This window comes from Enoplosus armatus, chromosome 18, assembly GCF_043641665.1.
Source record: "Enoplosus armatus isolate fEnoArm2 chromosome 18, fEnoArm2.hap1, whole genome shotgun sequence".
Classification (NCBI taxonomy): Eukaryota; Metazoa; Chordata; class Actinopteri; order Centrarchiformes; family Enoplosidae; genus Enoplosus; species Enoplosus armatus.
The window spans coordinates 2153930-2176313 of NC_092197.1; the positions used below are offsets into that span (position 1 = coordinate 2153930).

The following is a 22384-nucleotide window of genomic DNA, read 5'->3' on the forward strand; positions in this document are numbered from 1 at the left end:
CGAATGTAAAACAACAAAAGAATAATAAAAGGGGGCGCACACAAGCAAATCATTAAAATTATGTTTATAATTGCAGCTTTAATTGGCATTTTACAGATGAGAAAAAAAAAGTCACTCACGCTCTGTGAAACGAAAAGAATAATGATGCATATTTCATTCTGTTCCTCTTTGTTTTTAATTTCCACTTCAACATATCACACTCCCGACTCTACTGTACGAGGAGTATGAGGCGCACACATCCTCACAGCATGTTCTGGTTTTATAAATACCATTTGTGTGGTTTTTGTGCATCTTATACATCACCTACCTCGCTTGAGTCAATATCAACACGACACATGGAGCAGCTCAGAGAAAATAACACCCGACACACTCGATGTTTTTGGGCTCTCATAAGCCGTGTCTCGAATATGTAGGAAGCAGGGTTACGTGAAGAAGAGGAGGAGGAGGCTGTCGATAAGGAAAGGGAGACCTCGTTCATCGGGGTCTCGCGCTAAGAGGATTACAGAGAAGCCTGCAGAGTTGGCTGGAATAGCTGGTTACAGTTACACCCCTCCTCTTGAACTCTGCTAGCACAGGTGTGAGCGTAAGCACACAGATACAGAATCTCCCTCATGGCAAACCCCCCCCCCCCCCACACACACACACACCCCCCCCTCCACGGCGTGAGGATGCCAGCTGTCTGTGGACGCTCTGCAGGACGGTGGGATTCCCCCGACGTGGAGGAGGGACAGCGTGAAGAGAGCAAAGCTGTGGAGGATTAGAGGTGTGGAAAATTAGGTGAGATCTGATGACGGGATGTTCTGCTGAGACGGCACGGAGCGATTAGAGGAGGGGGGTGGTGGTGATCTCTGGCCCCCCTCCGCCACAGCGGGAAGGCCTCTCTTAGCTTACATGTGTCTGCTCACAGTCTGTTGTTCCTTGTTCACTTAAAGCTGCACTAACGGAGGCAAAGCCACAGCTCCCTTCAGCCCTGCGGGGCCTTTTAGTGCCTTTCAGCTCATTGTTTTGGTTTTACAACTCGGCTCAGTCTCACCGACTCTCGTCTGTGTTGTTTCCAACGACTTCAGGGAGCTGTTGTAAGTGAAAACTAAACCTAGCTGGTGAACATACAGCTAGCGGACCATTTATATTCTCAGGAGCTTGAAGGAGAGTGAATATTGGACTTTCACTCATCAGGTGGCTCCAAATGAAGGTCGATTGGTCGAATGCTAACGCTGGCTGTCGTCTAGCTAATGAGTTATCAAATATGTTGTTTTAACTTGAAATACGGCCCAACATCCCTCTGGATTTTCACTATCTATTGTCTCTTAGCTGTGACATGATAACGATTTGTCAGATTCACTACAATTGTACAACCTTAAGAACGCAGCAGTACGACATGACAACGGCATTTGAGGATCCCACGCTGAGCGCGACGTCACAGGAAAATGGCCGCCGTGTGAATATGGTGAATGACGCTTTGAGTTTTTGTGCTGGATGTGAAAATAGTTGCTAACAAAATGTTGCGAACACGTTTGGGAACAAAAACACAAACCTCATAACTAAATAAAGTTTGTTGTCATTGGATTTTGCAGCGTGCCGTCCCGAGACTGGAATCACTTCAACACCGCGGCATGAACAGGCACGAATAGGTGGACGGGAACATTTCTAACAGAGCTGGAGGACTTTTATTTTGGGGACATCAGTCGGAAAAGTAGAACCACTTGTTGTTGTATTCAGAAACACAACCTCATACGTGCTACAAATGTGTGTCTCAAATGATGCTGAGATAAAGAAGCTTCATGCGAGGTAAGAAAAAATACCCATTAAAACTGTTCTGTCATCGCATTTTAGTGGAATTTGGTGCAAGAAGAGTTGTAATTAAGTTTTAAATGGAACCATCACAAACCACTAAGGAGTTCCACAACACGAGTCGATGCCCCAGTTGAGATATTTTTGGACTTTGAGAGAGCTGCTGTGCAAAATCACTAAATCATATTTGAAGTTTGATATTGTCTCTGGTTTCATACAGGAGAGAGGAGAGGAGGAAAGGAAAGGAGGAGAGGATAAGAGGGAAACAAGGTAGGAAAGGAGAGGAGGAAACAAGTGAGCGCAGTAAAGGAGAAGAGGAACATGGAAAGAGGAGAGGATAGAAGGCAACAAGGAGGAGAAGGAAATAAGAGGAGGAAACAAGGGAGGAGAGGAGAAGACAAGAGGGGGGGGTGAAAGGAGAGGAGACCAGAGGAGAGAGGAGGAAACAAAGGAGGAGAGGAGGATGAAGGGTTGTCAAGTCAGCACTCAGAGAGTCAGAGAAAAGTATCATCCATAAATGATGATCTGGATCATTGATCTGAACCACAGACTGCAGCTCGTCTGTCAGCGACTTCAGCAACAGCCCATTAGTCACACATCAAAGCGTCCGCCGTGGTGTGTGTGTTTGCCTTTTGCTTCATTTCAGACGGCAAATAATGGGACTTTTTTTTTGGAGAGCGAACACCAGAAGAGTTGTGTTCAAACTGGCTCTGCGGAGACTGAGGAGGACGTGGAAACAGCTCCGAACAAGGACGCTGTACATCCTCAACAGACGGGTTCACTTCAAATACTTAGACAGACTGAAGCAGTGCTCATATTACACATACACACACACACACACTCAGCGGTGGCGTCAGGTTCGCCGGCTCTCGGATATCACTGTGGACGCAGAAACCAAAACCCGGTTAATAAAACATGAGCGCCGATTGGCCAGAGAGGCACAACTGCAGTCATGTGATAGGAGGGCCTCAGGTTTTGTATTATTAATCTGAATCTGTAAAGTAACTACTAAGTAAAGCTGTCAGAGACATGTAGTGGAGTAGAAAGTACCATAAAATGGAAATACTTAAGTATTCTGTGCACTCAGTGCTGCTGATCGATGCAGACCGAGGTGGTCCGGTCCAGGACCAGATCCCAGTCAGCCCCTTGAGTCCCGGCGGCGTCGGCAGTGACAGAGCGGCTCGATGATATAAACGAGATAAAACGCTCACGTGACGTTAAAAGCTGCTGCACGCAAACAACGCCGGCGCTTTCCATCAAGAAGCCCTGCGTCTGCTCCTTAATAGTTTTTTTGACTTCATCTTTTATCTGAAATTGCATCACATCACATCATCCTCTTTCAGAAAATGAAATTCACGCAGAAATACAACAGAAGACACCCGAGTGGTTCTACTTTTAAGTTTGAAAAAGGGAATATTGTTGAAAAAGCGTGGGAGGACGTGATGAAGTGGAAACCAGCGAGGAGAAGAGGAAAAATTAAAGAAAAATTAAACAGATTTTAATAAATGTAAGACTGTTGTAAAACCTTGTAAGACTTTTCCAGACCTGCAGACACTGACAGAGACCTCATGTCTTACCTGACAGGTGTCTGCAGTTCGGCCTCGACGACCTCCAGATACACTTCTGTAACTTCCATCCTTTTCAGCAGAATAGTTAATATGTTGTCAGGTGGCTTGTGGTGATTTTTATAGCGACTGTGTTTGTGGTTATTTCAGTCATCAAACTGCATTTTTATTAAACGTTTCAAACAACACAGTGTGCTGCTGCTCAGATGATGGATTGAACTGAATATGAACCAGTAACTTACAGCTGGTGTGTGTAGACTCTCTGTTTTTTTATTTCTTCTTTTATTCAGCAGATGCACAGACCCTCTACTTTGTTTTTTGTGTTGTTTTTTTTACTCCTCTGCAATTTTAATAGAAGAAGAGATTCATCACCCTCCTCCAACTTGGTCTTTGTCTTCTCCTTATTATCATCACTATAACTCTTTAACATCTGGCTGGTTGACACTCGTAATCACGGCCGCGACATGTCGGAAAAGCTTAACAGCGATTCGTGACGTGTCTCAAATCAAGTATATTTCTTTTTATATTCCAATATCCGGTGATGTTGCTAACTGTCAGTAAGCAAGCTAGTTAGCTCAGAGAGCATGTTCCCGGCTGGCTAGCGTGTTAGCAGTTAGCCCTGCGAGTAGTCACTGCGTCACCGAGCTTCAAGAACCTCAGGTTTTGCGAATGAACTTTGTGGTGTGACCAGGCCTGAATATTAATGTAGTAAATCGAATATTAATTAATTAGTCCAACAAAATAAGTCCAAGGAACGTGTTTAGTGACAGGAGTCCAGACCTCGTATCAAACTCTGCCAAAGCTGCTTCCACCATTAAGCTACTGCAGATCCTTCAAGGACATTATGTAGTTACAGCATGTTATATATTTGTAATTTAAACCATTAAACAAATACGAACACAGAGATTTCTCATAACTAACCTGTCAGTGGTTAGATAAACCTACCCAGGTTAGAGGAGGCTCGGCCCTGAGCGGCTCTGTCCTGCAGCTCCTGAGCGATTTCTAGCTGGTGTTGGTGGTGCTGACGCGCCCTCTCCAGGTCCTGAATAAAAAACAAACATTATTCATGTTTATTTTGTCACATTCTCAACAGATCATAGAACACACAGGACGGCGGCAGAATAAATACCCACCTGCATGCATCGGGCAGCATGCCCCAGACCAGCGTACGCCCTCATCTCGATCGCCCGGTCGCCCTGCTCTTGTGCCAGCTCCAGGACTCGTGTATGGTAAGATATGGCCTTGTCGAAGTCCCGCTGAGAGTGGTAGGCACTGCCCAGGTTGCTGTACGCTCGCGCCTCCTCACGCCGGTTCTCCAAAGTCTGCAAGCATGTAGTTTACATTTGTAGTTTACATGTTACCGACTGAGAGTCTCTCAGATATTACTGATGCTATTCTTCCCTATGAGTCGGCTTCGAGGACTCTGAAACACACATGCACTATAAACACTGTCACTTGGACATTAAAGAACAGACTCCATAAAGTAATCTGTACTCCTACTGTGTAACTCTAAAAGGGTTTTCTGTGTAGACAGACGGAGATGGAGCCTCACATATCAAACAGATGGCTTTTTCTTTTTATGTTACAAGCTGCAACATTTCCAGCTAAAGAGACTTAAACTGTCAGAACAAAACGACTTTATAAACTTTCAGCAGTCAGGGAACTCTGGTACAAATCTAACTGTCAGCAGATGGTCAATTTGTATGTTAAGAGAGCTACAAAGACTGAGATGATGTCGGCTTCGGCGGCTGGCTGGCTTGCGATGTTGCACTTCATCCAAAGAAATAACATAAAGAGTGAAATGTGCACACGTTATTGTCTTTTGTTCTGTTTGTTCGTGTAACGCCTGCATGAGGAGCTGCACTGTGGTACTTCAAATATTTACATGTCCTGAGTGTGCAGTCACTTTGTTGTAAAAGACGGCATTCAGAAAACGACAGATGAGCTAAAATACACACAACAACGTTAGAAAAGCTCCTGAATGAAACATCCACTAAACCCCCCCAAAAAAATCATCCCTCCTGTTTGAATTTATCATTGTCTTAAAGCACAAATTACGCTGCTCTCCATAATAATCCAAAGTTCAATCACTGGATGTAGCTGATGGCTGCGTGATGTCTTCCAGGTCGACATGGGATTTCCATGAAACAACATCTTCTCTGTGAATGTAAGACCGCTTTTTTTACATTTCAATGGAGAAAACCGGAATTTCTGATTTCCAAAAAAGATATTGTAGGTCGAGAGACATTGTGTAGTCTGTCAGCGTTGTTGTCATAATGTCATAGCTGGTATGGAAACCTTGCGTTTAATGTGTTACGTTCAGTCTCATAAAGTATTCTATATTTTTGTTACTGTCAACAAACCCTGTGAAGATGAATGTCTATCAATGTGTTAGTCCGTCTCTTAATACTTCCCGACTTCCCGTCATCACTGTGGCACTCAGACATTGGTTCCTTCTTTAAAAACGGGAGGAGGAAATAGAGCATTTGTTGGGGACTATTTCCTGCAGCGGATGAATCCACATGTGGAGCTCTAGTGAGTGTTTGTGGCAGCAGGATGGTGTGTGTGTGTGTGTGTGGGACTGAGTCAAGATAAACTACAGTGTGTGTGTTCATGGTGATGGAGGAGCGTGTGTGGAAGAAGAAGATATATCAGGCGGTGATACACAAGTTTCCCTCCATCAGAAACATTGTGGATCACAGATGTAGTTCTGTACCTTTGCGATGTCCAAGTGCTGCTCGTGGCTCTGAACAGCGTTGTTGAAGTCTCCCAGTGCCGTGTACACGGCGCCCATGTTGCCCAGCTGACGAGCCTCGGAGAGCCGACACTGGGTCTGTCGCGCCAGCAGCACACACTGTTTGTGGCTCGCCAGCGCGTTGGGGAAGTCGCCGATAGCCGTGTACACGTGGCCCAGACTGCTGAGTGCATCGGACGCAGCCTGAAATCACACCAACACACACCGGTTAGTGTCCAGAGCCCAGCAGAGAGGCACAGCCACCAGCACCAAACAATACGCAATGTTTGTATCTTTGCTAAACTTCACTGCCTCTTTGATTGATGTTCAATCGCAGCATCCTTCAGGAGAATATTATGATTATTAGCAATTCCAGATTATTACAACCTGGGTGTCATTTTTTGGAGTTTTGGTCATCGTTCACATCTGTAAGAAGCAAAACAAGCAGAAACACGAGTCACAACTTGGACCTCATGTGCTTTCTATAGTTGTGTGTATATTTAGATTTGCATTTATATAGAAGTGGATATTGTTTTTCAAAGAAGACATATTGATTCTGGAATTGTAGATGTTTGCAGATGTTTTGTCCTTGTATTATTTCGCCATGCAGTTATATGAACAAGGACATCGGCAGAAATGAATGTGGAGCTAAATCCAGCGTGAACAGTAGAGTTTCTCTCATCTCGATCATACGGGCTGGACAATAAGAGGACACTGACACAGAGAGAATGTAAAAGGAGACAGGAGAAGTGAGGAGGACATCACCTCCTACCATCCCAAATGGAAAAGATTCACACGTATTGGAGGCTTCACGAGTGAAAGCTAATCTTTCACATGCTATTAGACCCTGCTGCGAGAGTCTCACCCTGCGCCGCCACCACTCAGGTTCTATTATTACTCTGTTTTAGTTAGCAGCTCAAAAGACACTTTTATAGCACTTTGAGGCGTCTAATGATTTCCAGCACCGCTACTTCCTGCTAATTACAGGGCCTCTTCAGGCATAAATACCATGCAAATCATGACGAGTGTGTTTCAGCTTACGTTCGCACCGTTGTTGTCCTCACATGTGCATAAAAACAGGGTCATGAACTCACACACATACAGTTCCCTCTCGTAAAACACTCGACTGTTTGTCTGATTAGACGGAGAGAGAAATGAGAAATGCTTAATGTGAAACCTGCCTTCTCATTTGCTAACCAATCTCAAGGTTATTGGTATTGATCGGTTCTCTATCAGAGGAGTCATGGGAAATATTCATCAGGTCTGACGAAGTCTGTTTCAAATGAACCAGGAAAACCAGGAGACCAGAGCACCACAGACTGTATTGACTTCGCGGGTGTTTGTTAGTGTGAACGCATCACAAACACATTCGTACACACAAACATATCGTTAATGCATAAACACAACCACGTTCCTTTATAACACACAAACAGGTGTATTTTAAAAGTGTTACACCATTAAACCCACTGCACCTTGTACAATAAAACACATTTAAATAAAACTGAGACTTTTCTGGAGTAGAATATATTTCACAGGATAGAGTTTCTACATTATGAGCCGTGCAGCAAGACAAATATTAAAAGCTGTGTCCCTCTGGCAGCTCTGATGTGGGGGCATTCACTGGCAAAGGAATAAACACTCAATTTTCACATCAATTATACGTAGAAACATTTCTGTCTTTGCTGAGGATGCCTTCGTCTTTACCGTCATCAGTTTATGAGCAGCATCCAAGTAATGTCTCTACATTTCAGCTGCAGCGTCTTGATTCAAATGAGCAACTGTGGGGATTCCCAACACCAGACACCGTTTTTCACCACAATCCAACAGATACGTAAGGAACACGAGCAGAGCCACCGTTTATGTTGTCAGTTATATGTGTGAAAGGTGAAGAATCGACTTTTTTAGCTTTGTACCGACGCAGTGGCTGAGCATCGTAGCTGAGCGGGTCGGTCGGTCGGTCAGTTGGTCCAGACTGAAATATCTCAACGACTACTGGATGGATTGCCATAAAAGTTTGTACAGACATTCATGACCCCCAGAGGATGAATCCTACTGACTTTGGTGATCTCTGACATGTCCTCTAACGCCGCCAGCAGGTCAAATGTTCTATTGACGCTGATGATACCTTGACTTTTGAGGTTGACATTTTTGGTTTTAACAGAAATATCCCTATAACAACTAGATGGATTGCCTTGAAAGTTGGTTCAGACATTCATGTACTCCTCAGGATGAGTTGTAATAACTTTGGCGATCCCTTGACCTTTCCTCTAGCGCCACCAGCAGGTCAAATTTGTTTTAAAACGAATGACATTCCAGCCTCAGCTGTACTTTCAGTGCTAATTATGAAATGTTAGCATGCTAACACGCTAAACTACGACGGTGAGCGTGACACATTACACCCGTCAGCATTGTGACTGTGAGCATATTAGCATGCTGACGTTAGCTTTCAACTCAAACCACTGCTGTGTGAAGTTCAGCCTCACAGAGCTGCTGGCACGGCTGCAGACCTCCACCGCTCACTGGTGCAGCGCTCGCATAATTCAGCAATGTTAGTGTTGATCGACTTCTCGGAAAAACGATCTTCCAAACACGAAAAAAAAAGACCTCTTCCAACGATCAGTTCAAACATGCAGTGTCTCAGCTTGTTACAGAAACACTCAGTTGGTGTGTCGGTGGGGAGGAAAGTCTGAAACACCTCCAAGACCTCCACCTCCAACAGCCTCGTTTCCTTCACAGGAAACACACGGCACCAGCGATAATGACTGTAATCTGTCGAACCTGGTGATATCTGTGAACACACGGCGAGATGTAATTATCAATAAACCCTGTCCTGAGGTACAGACTCTCACGGCAAAAAGGATCTCCTTGATGCAATCGCAGTGACAACAATTAAGTTAGAGGCCCTGAACACAAACAGCCGTCACACATGTGTGTTGTGTCTGCCACTACTGAAGCACACACACACACACACACACACACACACACACACACACACAAACTCAAAAATTAAAATATGACTTTGACCTTTCAAAGCACACAATGAGGGACAGCAAAGGATAAGCCAGAGACCATAATGAAATGTTTGCAAGTTGAAAGAACGTGAGAGAGAGGAGGAGAAGGAGCTATGAATTATTAAAGAGGGGTTATTAGCATGTTCGTTACTCATTTATATCTCTCTCTCTCTCTCTCGGAGACTTCAGCAGAAACATAAGTCAGAGGACAAACAACAAAAACATCACTGAAAGAAAATCATTATAGAAAAATGAAACTAAATAATAATGTAAATCAAATTATCTTTTCTTTTTAAAAAGGTACAAATATGGATGAAGACAATTCAATTACTTATAGAGGGACAATATACATAAAAATGTCGTTTAACACTACTAAAGTAAAAGTACCAATACATGAATGTCAAAATACTCAAAAACAAGTAAAAAGACCTGCATTCAAAATCTTACAGAAAAGAAAAGTACAGACGTATTGTTATATACGGCTTTTAAGCAGCTTTTAGCTGTTTGTAGCTGCTCGAGGTGGAGCTAGTTTAATTACTTTATATACTGTTAGCTAGTTTAACTACTTTATATACAGTTAGCTAGTTTAATTACTTTATATACAGTTAGCTAGTTTAACTACTTTATATACAGTTAGCTAGTTTAACTGCTTTATATACTGTTAGCTAGTTTAACTACTTTATATACAGTTAGCTAGTTTAACTACTTTATATACAGTTAGCTAGTTTAATTACTTTATATACAGTTAGCTACTTTAACTGCTTTATATACAGTTAGCTAGTTTAACTACTTTATATACAGTTAGCTACTTTAACTGCTTTATATACTGTTAGCTAGTTTAACTACTTTATATACAGTTAGCTAGTTTAATTACTTTATATACAGTTAGCTAGTTTAACTACTTTATATACAGTTAGCTACTTTAACTGCTTTATATACTGTTAGCTAGTTTAACTACTTTATATACAGTTAGCTAGTTTAATTACTTTATATACTGTTAGCTAGTTTAACTACTTTATATACAGTTAGCTAGTTTAATTACTTTATATACAGTTAGCTAGTTTAATTACTTTATATACAGTTAGCTAGTTTAACTACTTTATATACAGTTAGCTACTTTAACTGCTTTATATACTGTTAGCTAGTTTAACTACTTTATATACAGTTAGCTAGTTTAATTACTTTATATACTGTTAGCTAGTTTAACTACTTTATATACAGTTAGCTAGTTTAATTACTTTATATACAGTTAGCTACTTTAACTGCTTTATATACTGTTAGCTAGTTTAACTACTTTATATACAGTTAGCTAGTTTAATTACTTTATATACAGTTAGCTACTTTAACTGCTTTATATACAGTTAGCTAGTTTAAACTGCTTTATATACTGTTAGCTAGTTTAACTACTTTATATACAGTTAGCTAGTTTAACTACTTTATATACAGTTAGCTAGTTTAATTACTTTATATACAGTTAGCTACTTTAACTGCTTTATATACAGTTAGCTACTTTAAACTGCTTTATATACTGTTAGCTAGTTGAACTACTTTATATGCAGTTAGCTAGTTTGAAGTACTTTATATATAGTTAGCTAGTTTAACTACTTTATATACAGTTAGCTAGTTGAACTACTTTATATACAGTTAGCTAGTTTAACTGCTATATATACAGTTAGCTAGTTTAACTACTTTATATACAGTTAGCTAGTTTAATTACTTTATATACAGTTAGCTAGTTTAACTGCTATATATACAGTTAGCTAGTTTAACTACTTTATATACAGTTAGCTAGTTTAATTACTTTATATACAGTTAGCTACTTTAACTGCTTTATATACAGTTAACTAGTTTAAACTGCTTTATATACTGTTAGCTAGTTGAACTACTTTATATACAGTTAGCTAGTTTGAAGTACTTTATACATAGTTAGCTAGTTGAACTACTTTATACACAGTTAGCTAGTTTAACTACTTTATATACAGTTAGCTAGTTTGAACTGCTAGTTTAGTCCAGTGGTTCCCGACTCAGGAGGAGAGGAAAGAAGAAAAAACAAAACCTTTTTCTCAAATCTCAAATATTATATATTGGATAATCTTACCTTTTTGGGCTTTTAACAGTTATTTACATGAGACTATGTGAGACGTTTAGAGGAGAAATGTCTCTTTGGTGGAACTGCAAACAACTCATAGACATCTGAAATATGACAAGGAGACGCAACCAAATACTTATCAAATAAATGTAGTGTCGTGTACTGAAGTGTAGTATAAAATAGCATAAAATGGAGATAATTAAGTAAAGTATTTACAGTACTTGAGTAAATGTACTTAGTTGCTGAACACTGAAGACTCCACAGGATGTTTGCTCTGCTATGTGAATGCCTATGAACAGATAAGACACATATTGATACCACGTTCCTTTAACTCAGAGCCTTAACGAATACTAAAAACTGTCACTGAAAACAGCCAAACTGACCTTTAGTGGAATTCACCACTTCTAATTAACATCAGGACACCCTGCTCCTTTCATTTCTGTTCATGTGCGTGTGTGTTCATGGAAGAAGACAGCACACACCAACTATAATCCCAATTCCCAGCAAAGTGATGAGTGTAAACACATAAAATCCAGTTAACACATCTCGGAGGCAGGAAAGGGAGATTTAATAAATGACGAGGAGGCCTCTGTGTGTACAGTCAACCGGCCAGACGAGTGTTTGATTTCCCTCAAGGACACAATGTTTCCCCGGCACGAGAAAACACACAAAAAAAATCCAATCATGTTGTGTCTGGGACTGTGTGTGTGTGTGTGTGTGTGTGTGTGTGTGTTGTTTACATCTGTGTTCGTATATATGAAAAAGATGGAGGGACTGACAACCCTTGTCATTTCGCACAGAAAGAAAATCAAAGAATCACAATATGCAACCTGTCATTACGCTGTATTTTTATATGATGTTGCAGGAAAGCTCCAAATCTCATTAGGAGGGTCTGTGCGGGTACAAAGAGGAAAAACCTTGTGAGCAAAAATGTGTAGGAAGGAAAAGATGGATCTCTAAATCTGACGCATGAAAACAGAAGAGGCGAATAGAGACGGAGAAGGATTAGCGGCGGCACTGCGCCTCCTCGGCTCGATAAACTGGCCGAGAGAGATGCAGGGGGGGTTCGAACAGAGATGCCGCGAGTTAACTTGGTTCATGCTGGTTTCACTGGACCAAAAGTCTGCCAGTACAATACAGAAGGATGGAGAGAGGAAGGAGAACGAGGAGATGTTGGTGTTTCCATTAACGGCCTTTATGTCAATAAATTCAAAACAACAAGACGATGTTGTTATGTCATCTTATACTTCTACTACACTGCATTTATTTGACAGCTTTAGTTACTTTGCAGCTCCAGATTAATAATATATCATATAATATTAAATTAATAATAAATTATGATATGTATAAATATTTAAAGTAGTTAAAATTAGCTCCACCTTCACCAGCTGCAACATTAGTGATGTTTACACATCAATAAACATAATCCAATGATATATTATTCTGCATATTGAGTACTTTGATTATATTTTGATGCTAATACTTATTTACTTTTACTTACGTAAGGTTTCAGTGCAGGACTTGTAACCTTTCTACAGTGCTTCTGCCACCGCTGTACATCGTGACGTTCACCGATGGCAAAGTTATCAACGGCAAAGTTATCAGCATTTAAAAGATGTGACGTCAAAGTGAGACTGGACTGATCCCATAACAAACACAGAACGAGCAGAGAGGAGCGGCCGCGTTCAGCCGAGGACGTCATGACAGATTTTACAAGTAGAGGAGCAACTAACAGATTATTTTCATTATCAGTTCATCTGCTGATTTTTGTTATGGATTAATTGATTTACCGTTTAGACTGTAACAACACAAAAAACTTTGAAAATGACCATCACCATTATTTAGTTAGAGGCGACGTCTTCAAATGTCTTGTTTTGTCTGACCAACAGTCCACAATTTACAATAATGTAAAACAAACAAAAGCAACTAATTCTCATATTTGAGAAGCTGCAACCAGTGAGTCTTTGGGATTTCTGCTTGATAAATCACTTAAAGCACTAACTGTATTTTTGTGTTTCCTTTTTTGTGTCCACCCCTGCAGGTCAACTGTAAGCTCTCTGCAGGCGGCGTCTTTGTTTGGACGCCTGCTGTCTGGAAACGCTCACGCGCCGCACAAATAAACACATGTAGCATCGCAAAGCAAACACACAGTGGGAGATATGGATTTCTGTTGATGACCACGTTTCAGTGGCCTCAGGCTGTGAACCTGCAGAGGAGAAGCTCAATAATCGCAGACACTCGACTGTCTGTGGTGCGTTTACAGACCCCGACGCTCAGGAAAACAGATGCACAAGCTCGGGTAGAGAAACTATGCTGTCTGGTTTTCGATCCTGAGCCTCTGTGAGCTCTGAGGGGAACAGGATTCATCTCCAAACCAGATAAATGAATGTGAAATAACTGGTAGTGTCAGAGCAGACAGACCATATAACCAGACACGTTGTATTCCTGTTAGTCGCTCACTGCTTTCATCAAAATGAAGCCGCTCAAACCCTCATTCGTCTTACTGACAGGTGTTCAATCAGCCTCTCTGGATCCAGGATTCAATCACATGCTATTAAATGTGTGTGTGTGTGTGTGTGTGTCCGAGTGTAATATCGAGCCACTGGTGTGTGAGGGTCCAGTGGAGCCTTCGGGAACATTATAGTGGCCGTAACAAAGTTATAATAAAACTGTACATTAGAAACATCTTATTGAGTTAACAGCTGGAAGATACAATAATCACTTTAGACACGGCAACAACTATATTAATCAGAAGATATTGAGTTTAATTTTATACTGTGAAGATACGAAGGAGGTAACTTCAAGGTAAAGTTTATAAGTAAGGTGAGGTGTCAGTGAAGGTGTCATTAAAGAACCTGCGGCAGAACTGCATATTTAAAAGGATTTTTAAACGGTGATTTTGAGATTTTTTCAGTCTTTATAGGTTTGAAAATGTGATAAAAAGATGTAGGTAATGCTAATGTTGCCTCGCCCCCCCCCCCCAATTGAATGTTCAGAAAATGCAATATAACATACTATATATGTTGATATTAAGATATAAAACTACATATACATTCATGTCACCTAACCTATAATCACAAGCACATCTCATACATGACAGAAAAATGACTGTAATTTGCTGCGTGCTGATTATAACTAATCATCAAACAATCAAAGAACGAAACCCTTTGATTAAACCTGACTGATGGAGTCTAGTTGACCCACCATGACTGATTATAGACCCTCAGGAGTGCACAGGAAACAGCCTCAACAGGAAACATTATCAGGTGGAAAACCTGGACAGGTAACATGAAGTTCATCTAACTGACCACACGGCTGTAGTCACATATACCTCTGTACAAAACACAGCAGAGAAAACAAAGAAGACTAGCCAACACTATTGATTAACACACACACACACACACACACACACACACACACGTCTTGTATAATATTAAAGAGACAATAAAATATTCCACAATTCGCGCCACAGGCACAGAATCAGGAGATTAAACAAAATATTAAATCCAGTGAGACATAATTGGTTCTGCCATGACACAATGTTGTATATTCACACTGCATCACATGTTGGCACACACACACACACACACACACACACACACACACACACACACACACACACACACACACACACAGGGCATATGGGAGTAGTTAAACGAAGGTAAACACACACAAACAACCTGACAGCTTTACTTTGTGTTTTGAGACATAAAGGGGCCAAAGTCTAATCTGCAACCGCAATCTAATTAACTACGGTTTTCACAACTGTCCAAAGTGTTTCAGAAGAAAGCTGATGAGTTGAGCTGCGGCCCCGAGGCGAAGAAGAAGAAGAGGAAGAAGAAGAAGAAGAAGAAAAGAGAGGAAGACTGCGATGCTCCAAACAAGGAAAGAAATCTGAAGTTTGTGTTTTTGTTCTGATATTATTGGCAATCTGATAAAGTGCTGACACGGTCGCATCATATATACTGTAACAAATAATTAAACATATTAGGCAGAAGGACGTTTCCTAAACAAGGAATCAAGATGACACCAGCATTATAAGAGTGAGATTTCTGTTCCTTCAACAAAAAGACAAACAGGCATCATCCTCATCATCATCATCATCGTCGTCTCTGCCATAGATTAACAGCAGTGGAAGAAGCACATCAAAATATAAATATCAAACAAATCCAACAGAGCGACGCTTCTTCTCTCCAACGATTGTTTCAGGAGTTAATCTTTCATTCATACCTCATCAATAATTTAAGCTTATAGACTTAATAGTTCTGAATCAGGACCTTCAGTATTTGCAGCAAGTGGCTCAGGACGAATGAGCTCTTATTTCAGATACACATTTCATCAACATTTTGGTAAATATAAGCAGTGGATCGGACTCTGTATCAGCAGATAGATTCATACATTAAGGGACTGGGAGTGAGATCCTTGACTGGGACCTCCCTAATTGTGACTACATTGGTAACGTCACACCTGTTGACCTTCACTCTGAGGACGTGACTAAAATCTTATATCTCACTTGAAGACGTCTGAAGCAAAAACCGATCAAGACCCCGATCGGGCGGAGGGCGCTGCAGACTGCAAATCTACACGAGACACGTTATCATATGAATATACATGCAAACGTACCTCTCTGTCCTTGAGCTTCATGGCCAGCACTAGTTGGTTTCTGTGGTTTGCGAGTGCTTCTCTGTAACTGCCTTTGGAGAAGAGGGCAGAGCCCAGGTTCCCGTGAGCTCGGCATTCACCTGACTGGTCACCTGTGGGCCAAGAGACAAAGAGACAAAGAGACGTTCACTACAACTGTTTCATTCCCGTCCGTTCACGCTGCACTCTCAAGCGTTCTCCTCCTCCATACCTAAAGTCTTCGTCACCTCCAGGTCCTGCTGCATGTAGGCCATGCTCTTCTCCGCGTTACCTAGAGACCAGAACGCGGAGCTCAGGGCCGAGAAGACGGATCCACGCAGCTTTAGCGAGCATGTGCCGATCTTCAGCCCCGCCTCCAGCACCACGACGGAGGCGCCGTGGAAACCGTGGGTCAGCAGCTCCTGACCGACGACCGACACGACCACGAACGGGCTCTTGTCCAGCTTCATCTTCTGTAGCTGCTGGTAGGTGGGCTCAAGGGTGTCTGCGAGGGTGTGAGCACACAGAGTCACTGGTGAGCGAACGAATGGAAATCAATTATCATTCTAATAAGACACAAATCAGCTGGCAGACAAAGTTAGCTCGTTTTACTTACAGGAAAACATGAACAGCCGACTGCTAGAGTGCCACTATCCCGACTGTGTGTTAGCTTTATCGTCTGTTTTACCACGACTTACAAAATGTTCACAGAGGTAATACATCAAGAGAGAAGTCATTTTCTCATAGACTTCTATACAATTACTTTTTACAACCAACAACCAGAGTCGCCCCCTGCTGGCCATTAGAAAGAATGCAGGTGTAAGGCACTTCCGCATTGGCTTCACTTTTCAGACCCGGAGGTCGGTGCTTGGATGGGACCCGAGGACTGGTCTTAAATTGGTACCAGTTCCTGATTTTAATCAACCCCTTTTTCCAGCTAATGAATTAGCGCCACCGGCTACGTTGTGTTTACAATGTGTGGCTAACTGTAGCAAAGCTAATCAAAACAGAGCTAACACTACGGCATTGTAACGGTGGTAACACTAATGACCTAATGGGACAAGACGTAACATTACAGCTGTTGGACGTGCGTGCTGAGCCCCCCCAGCATTTGTCTGATGCTAACAGCGTCACAATAGACTCTGTATGTTAATGTTCAGACTGATGAAGCATGTCTTGAATGAAGCACGCAGTCCCTTGCTAATTTTGTGTGATTATATCAAACTAATATACGTTGTTTAACATTCAAATAGTATTTTTTTTTAATATTTACTGCATTAGTGAAAGTGAAAATATTTCGTCGTGACATGTAAATGTAAATTTATCGATGAGTGGGCATTTTTATAATTACACTTTCTGCTGAGATTAACACACCGTTCAGAGGTGACAGTTATATTCAGATTAGTGTAGAAAGGCTTGCTTTGCATGAGGACGGGGACTGCGGAGCCTCGACGACTCTGACACATTGAGATTGTTGTGAAACTCTCAGAAGACAGCAGCCAAAGACGAGTGTGAAATGCAACTGAACTCCGCCTGGAGGCGTCAGACCGAGCTCGTGGACTCTGGTCGTGTGCCAGCTTTGTTGATTAAAGTGTGTCTCATAGGCAGCGGATGCATATATACCGGAGAGGAAGAGAGGCCTGAAACCACAGAAGAAAGTTTAGCTTGTGTGTCAGTGATCATTTAAAGGTCACGGCAAACAGTCTCAACAACTAATGGATGGATTGTCCTGAGTTTTCTAAATTGACAAAATTTGAATTTGACAAAACGAATGACATTCCCATCCGTCCAGCTGTACCTCGTGTTTACTTCTAATTAGCAAATATTAGCATGCTGATATGCTTAACTAAGACGGTGAACATTATACCTACTAAATATCAGCATGTTAGCGTTGTCATTGTGAGCATGTTAGCATACTGACATTAGCATTTAGCTGCTAGCATGGAGAGATGGTCGATGAAAGAAAGATGTGATACGACTGGTAAATGTTGAGAAATGAAACCTTTAGGGAAGGATTTAACAAGTTTCCACTCAGAACCTGCTTTAATGTGAGAGCGATGATGATGATGATGATGATGATGTGGGACAGAGGGATCTAAATAAAGAGTCGTGCAGGCCAAGTATAGATCTGTGTTCAAGATCTTGACTGAGTGAAACTGAAAGCAAGCGCGTCAATAATCAGGTTCTGTTGACCAGAAACCAGCGCGGACGATAGATTCACTGAAGCTGTGTTCATTAACCACAGTAGCTTTATGTCCACTACACACAACTACAGAGACTGCAGCCCTGTCAGTACACTGCTGTAGCTCCTCAGGGCTGAACACTAGACCTCCACAGAGGAACCAGAAGTCCTCCAGAACTGTTGCTGCTGAAAACTGAAGAACTGTGTAAAAGTGTAAAACTGAACAGGGATCAGCTCTTGGGGCTCCCAGGTTCACCTGTCAGGGCTGAATTAGAAAGACTTCATACATGTTTGATTAATGTGAATGTTTAATGTGAAGAACCACAACTGGATGGAGTCCGTGATACACCTCAACAAGGCTGAGAGTCCCAACACCCACAATTAAGTGTGAGTCCAGGTTCTGTAGAGGGGCAGGTGTGTCCCACAACAACTCAAAGAAACTCCCCATGATATATTAAAATGTGAAATATTCATTTTCATTTGAAATGTGGTCAAAATTGTATTTTTCCAGTATTTATATCAACAATATACCTGCTTGACTTGACCTTGATCCTGCTTTAAAACATCATAATAGTTCCAAAGTGCAACACTGACAATACAACTTGTTATAAACCTGTTAGTATGGAGACGAAGCACGTCAGTAAATCATTTCTGGGTGATTGGAGGGAGAATTAGAGCTAATGTCTGGTCCTGGGGGGGTTTCAGTGATGTAGAGCAGAGAGAGAACCGAGCTGTGACCTCTGGATTTCACCTTCTCTGCTGTTGTTGTTCTGTTTAGAGCTCAAAAAACTTCTCTGTGTTAAAGCCAACAAGTCTGGCATGTTCACAAATGTTTTTACTGCATTTTGTACCAGCCTGCTGTTCGCTGAAAACTTGTTCAGTAAAATACCTAAAAACCTGGACAGGAATTCATGTCCGACAGACGTCCACAACAATAATTCTTGCGTCAGTGAGGAGCATCTCCAGTGTGCTGTTATGTGATTATAACTGAAAAGGATCCGTACACGTTTAGTTCTGACTGCGACTGCAGTGTTCGACTTCACGCAGTCATGATGCGCAGAAACAAAAGAGAAAGACACACATTTAAAACTGCAGATGGCCTTTACTGTGACCTGATTTCATTTAGGTTTTCATTCATGGCAGAGTTAGAAACGCTGTAAGGTCATGGCTGATAATAAATCAAACTTTTGCTGTTTTTACTTGAGGGGGGGGGGCTCAGGTCTCTCGCCCTCATTGGCTCCCCGGAAAACATACAGATTGCCTGACTTGCCGGACAAATAAAACCATCTGTGTTCGACTGTAAAGGCTTTTCTGAACTGGTCGTACGGCAAATGAACACAACAAGACTTGAAGCTGCCGATTTATGCAATAATTAAAATGTGATCTACAAGAGTAACACGGCACAGAGAGATTGTATTTGTGTTACATATAATTCATTGATGGTTTGTTGACTCGTGTGACAGAAGCACCACAGTTCTGAAATTAAACGGTCCCTTACTGTCTACTTGCCCTCTGCTGTGCTACTGAAGCACCCTGCTGACTTACAACCTGTCAGATATTAAGACTGTACCCACCCGGTCTCTCCAGGCTGGACCGCTAGACCTCTCCGTCAGTCTCCAACAGTCTGCGGGAGTGTTTTGGATTTGAGTGCTGAAATCTCTGTTTCAGCTCATGGTAGCAAACTTTAAAAAGATGCTTCTGTGTAACTAAGTCAGTTCGTTGATTCTAACTTCTGACCTTATGAATCTTCTGTGTTCGTGTTACTGTGTTGTTTTACTATTGTCAACTGAGATTTGTGGCCACAGCGGCCGTTGTTCATCAGCTCTACACACACAAACGAAATGCTGCTGCACCTGATGCATCGTCTGAGAAAAAGCAGGTGTCAAATCTGTGGCATAAAAATGTGACTAAAAGTCTCCCGCGCTGATGTTTCACATCTCACGATCTGTTCTGTTTCGTCGCTGGTAGTTCAAAAAAACCGTCTTCTCTTCTACGACTATTCCAACTCCAGCAGCAGAGAACATTTCCACAACACGTGCCAAAACAGGTGATATTCAGCTGCGCTCGAGATGACCTGCAGCTGGTCTCATTTGCATCAGTAGTTTTAGTAAATACCACGCTAAATCGATTGACTGCGGTGATGTAAAACTCTCACTAATCTGAGGCAGGCTTAGTAAATATCTCTGATGGAAGGATTCGCTCTACTTTTAAACAAGTTGCCTCGCTGAAGCCTCACAGCACATCACCCTATAAAAAAAGACATCAGGACCGGAGACAGATCACCCCGAGGAGGCCCCCTCATCCACGCTGTTGACGCCGCAGCTCCCCCCCCAATGCTGACTGCATATCGGCCGTCTTCATGGTCCGACGTGTTGCCCTTCCTCCTGCTCACTTGAGCAAGCATGACAGCTCCTGGTAACACTTGATACTTGGCCTCTTAGCTTCGAGGCCTGCTTGCTTTGAAGCTTATGGGAGATCGAGTTTTGGAGGTTGCAGCCCCCGGACGGCAGAACAATCTCCCACGGTGCATCAGAACTGCACAGCGCAGCTCTGCAGTAGTTCAGGCAGGACTCTGGCACACATTACCATCGTACCGTATGTTGTAGCTCTGATTACAAGAGCTGATAAGAAAAAGTGATTTATATTCCTGCTGCTGCTGCTTGAACTTGTAAATGCTAAAAAGAGTCAGTTAGCATTGAGCCTTGTGCTCAATACGCCCCGTCTGGATCAACATGATCTACCTCAAAGGGAAATATTGTGAATATATGCTCTCCGGTGTAAGAGCAGATGCAAAATTCCACGTGCATAGACGTTTGCTGCAGCTTGCCAAGTAGAAGGCTATTCCCAAGAAGCCTTGCTCTCATTCTGATACTGCTGAAGGGCAAAACACATAATCCTGAGCCAACTCTAGCCTGCAGACCATTCTTGATTGTATGCACTCCTCCTTCCTCTTCTTATGCTGTTGAAACCTGCACATAAAAGTGTGCTGCGAAGTGTGGGGCGAATGGATCAATGACACGCGAGAATCTACCTTGTAAATATTTCATCATGAGCTCCACAAGAAGCTAATTCATGCTAATAAACATGGGAGCTAAAACTAAGCCGGACCCTTCGCTGTGCTCGGCTCTTTACTGTAAGCATGCTTGTAAAACTCTTGAGTATGGAAATGGACTTCATCAGAAATTAGATGGGATCAGTGTACGTAATGAGGTCCCTCTGAAGTATGTCCGTCCAGCATCCTCCCGCAAACATTACACACATCTTCAGAAATGAGTACTTGCTGCGTCTTTGACCCTCTCGGAGCTCATTAAGTAACTCCTTCTGATATTAGGACCTCTTCTGATCACTGCGGCAACGCACTGTCTGCATTTAAAGCATCTGTGATTAAAACCCCTAAAAACTTTTACTCAATTAGAGACCAACTTCAAGCCCCCATTATCTCTACAGTTCTGAGCAGAACAATAACTCGTGAATAAACTCTGGAGCAACGGCCGCCATGAACACGACTTTAAATATTTAAGACTGGTTGAAAACAATAAACCGTTTGCTTTAGCTTCCGACTGTTTTTAAGTTTCAGTTGCTGTTTTTCTGTCTTTGACATCAGAGACAAACGATCGCATCCGGTCTCCTACCAGCTGACGATGTTGTTTTCTTTTGAAGGAATAGTTTTAACATTTCGTGCAATGCGCTTATATCTTGAGTTACATGAGAAGATTCAACCAGTGGATGCCGACGATGACCAGTCTCCCTGACAACTCTCTCGCCGGCTCTCTATTTTCAATTTCAGCTTCTGTGTTTGTTTCTGTTTCCTGCTTGTTTATTTTCTAACATCTAACTTTTCTTCATGTGTCTCTTTTCTCTTCTCTCCCTCTTTGACACATCAAATGTGCATCCATTTCTTTGAGAGATCTGAATCATCAGAGGCAACTTTCTACTTCTTCACGTTCCAGTCCCGGCGGACGGCAACTGAATAAAAGAACAATGGAAAACTGGTAACTTGACAGTTTCCCCGGCGCCTACATCTCACTCTCCTCTCGTACGACTTTCAAACACAAAGTCGTCGGAGAAAGAGTCAAATGAATGTTGTTCATTCGCTTCTGTCCGTGTAAATCTTGTGTCAGACAGGCCTACCTCTGAGGGGCGACTTCATGGCAGCCTCCACCATGCCGACAAGCAGCTGGAGACTCTTGGGGTCCTGGGCGAGGCCGGAGGCGAACGCTGCCAGGGCGTCGGCATGACGACCCAGGTACTGCAGGGCAACCCCCTGACGAAAGTAGGCCTGCAGGAAGAAGAAGAGCAGAAGGGCTGAAGACGGCTAACATTATGTAACTGTGGCTTTAAGTTTAGACACGGCAAATTTCTCAATCACTATGGGATGGATTGTCATGAAAA

At 42.2% G+C, this 22384-nt stretch overlaps 1 protein-coding gene across 1 annotated transcript in view; it reads right to left on the minus strand.

The window, feature by feature from the left end:
• Positions 1-22384, minus strand: part of ttc28 (tetratricopeptide repeat domain 28) — a 97857-nt gene that overhangs the window by 23886 nt on the left and 51587 nt on the right. Inside the window, exons 3-8 of the mRNA XM_070924121.1 lie at positions 22124-22271; positions 16043-16315; positions 15814-15944; positions 6073-6294; positions 4490-4678; positions 4302-4398 (exon numbers count right to left, since the gene is read on the minus strand). Coding sequence (XP_070780222.1) covers positions 4302-4398; positions 4490-4678; positions 6073-6294; positions 15814-15944; positions 16043-16315; positions 22124-22271 — 1060 coding nt within the window. The remainder of the gene's footprint in view (positions 1-4301; positions 4399-4489; positions 4679-6072; positions 6295-15813; positions 15945-16042; positions 16316-22123; positions 22272-22384) is intronic.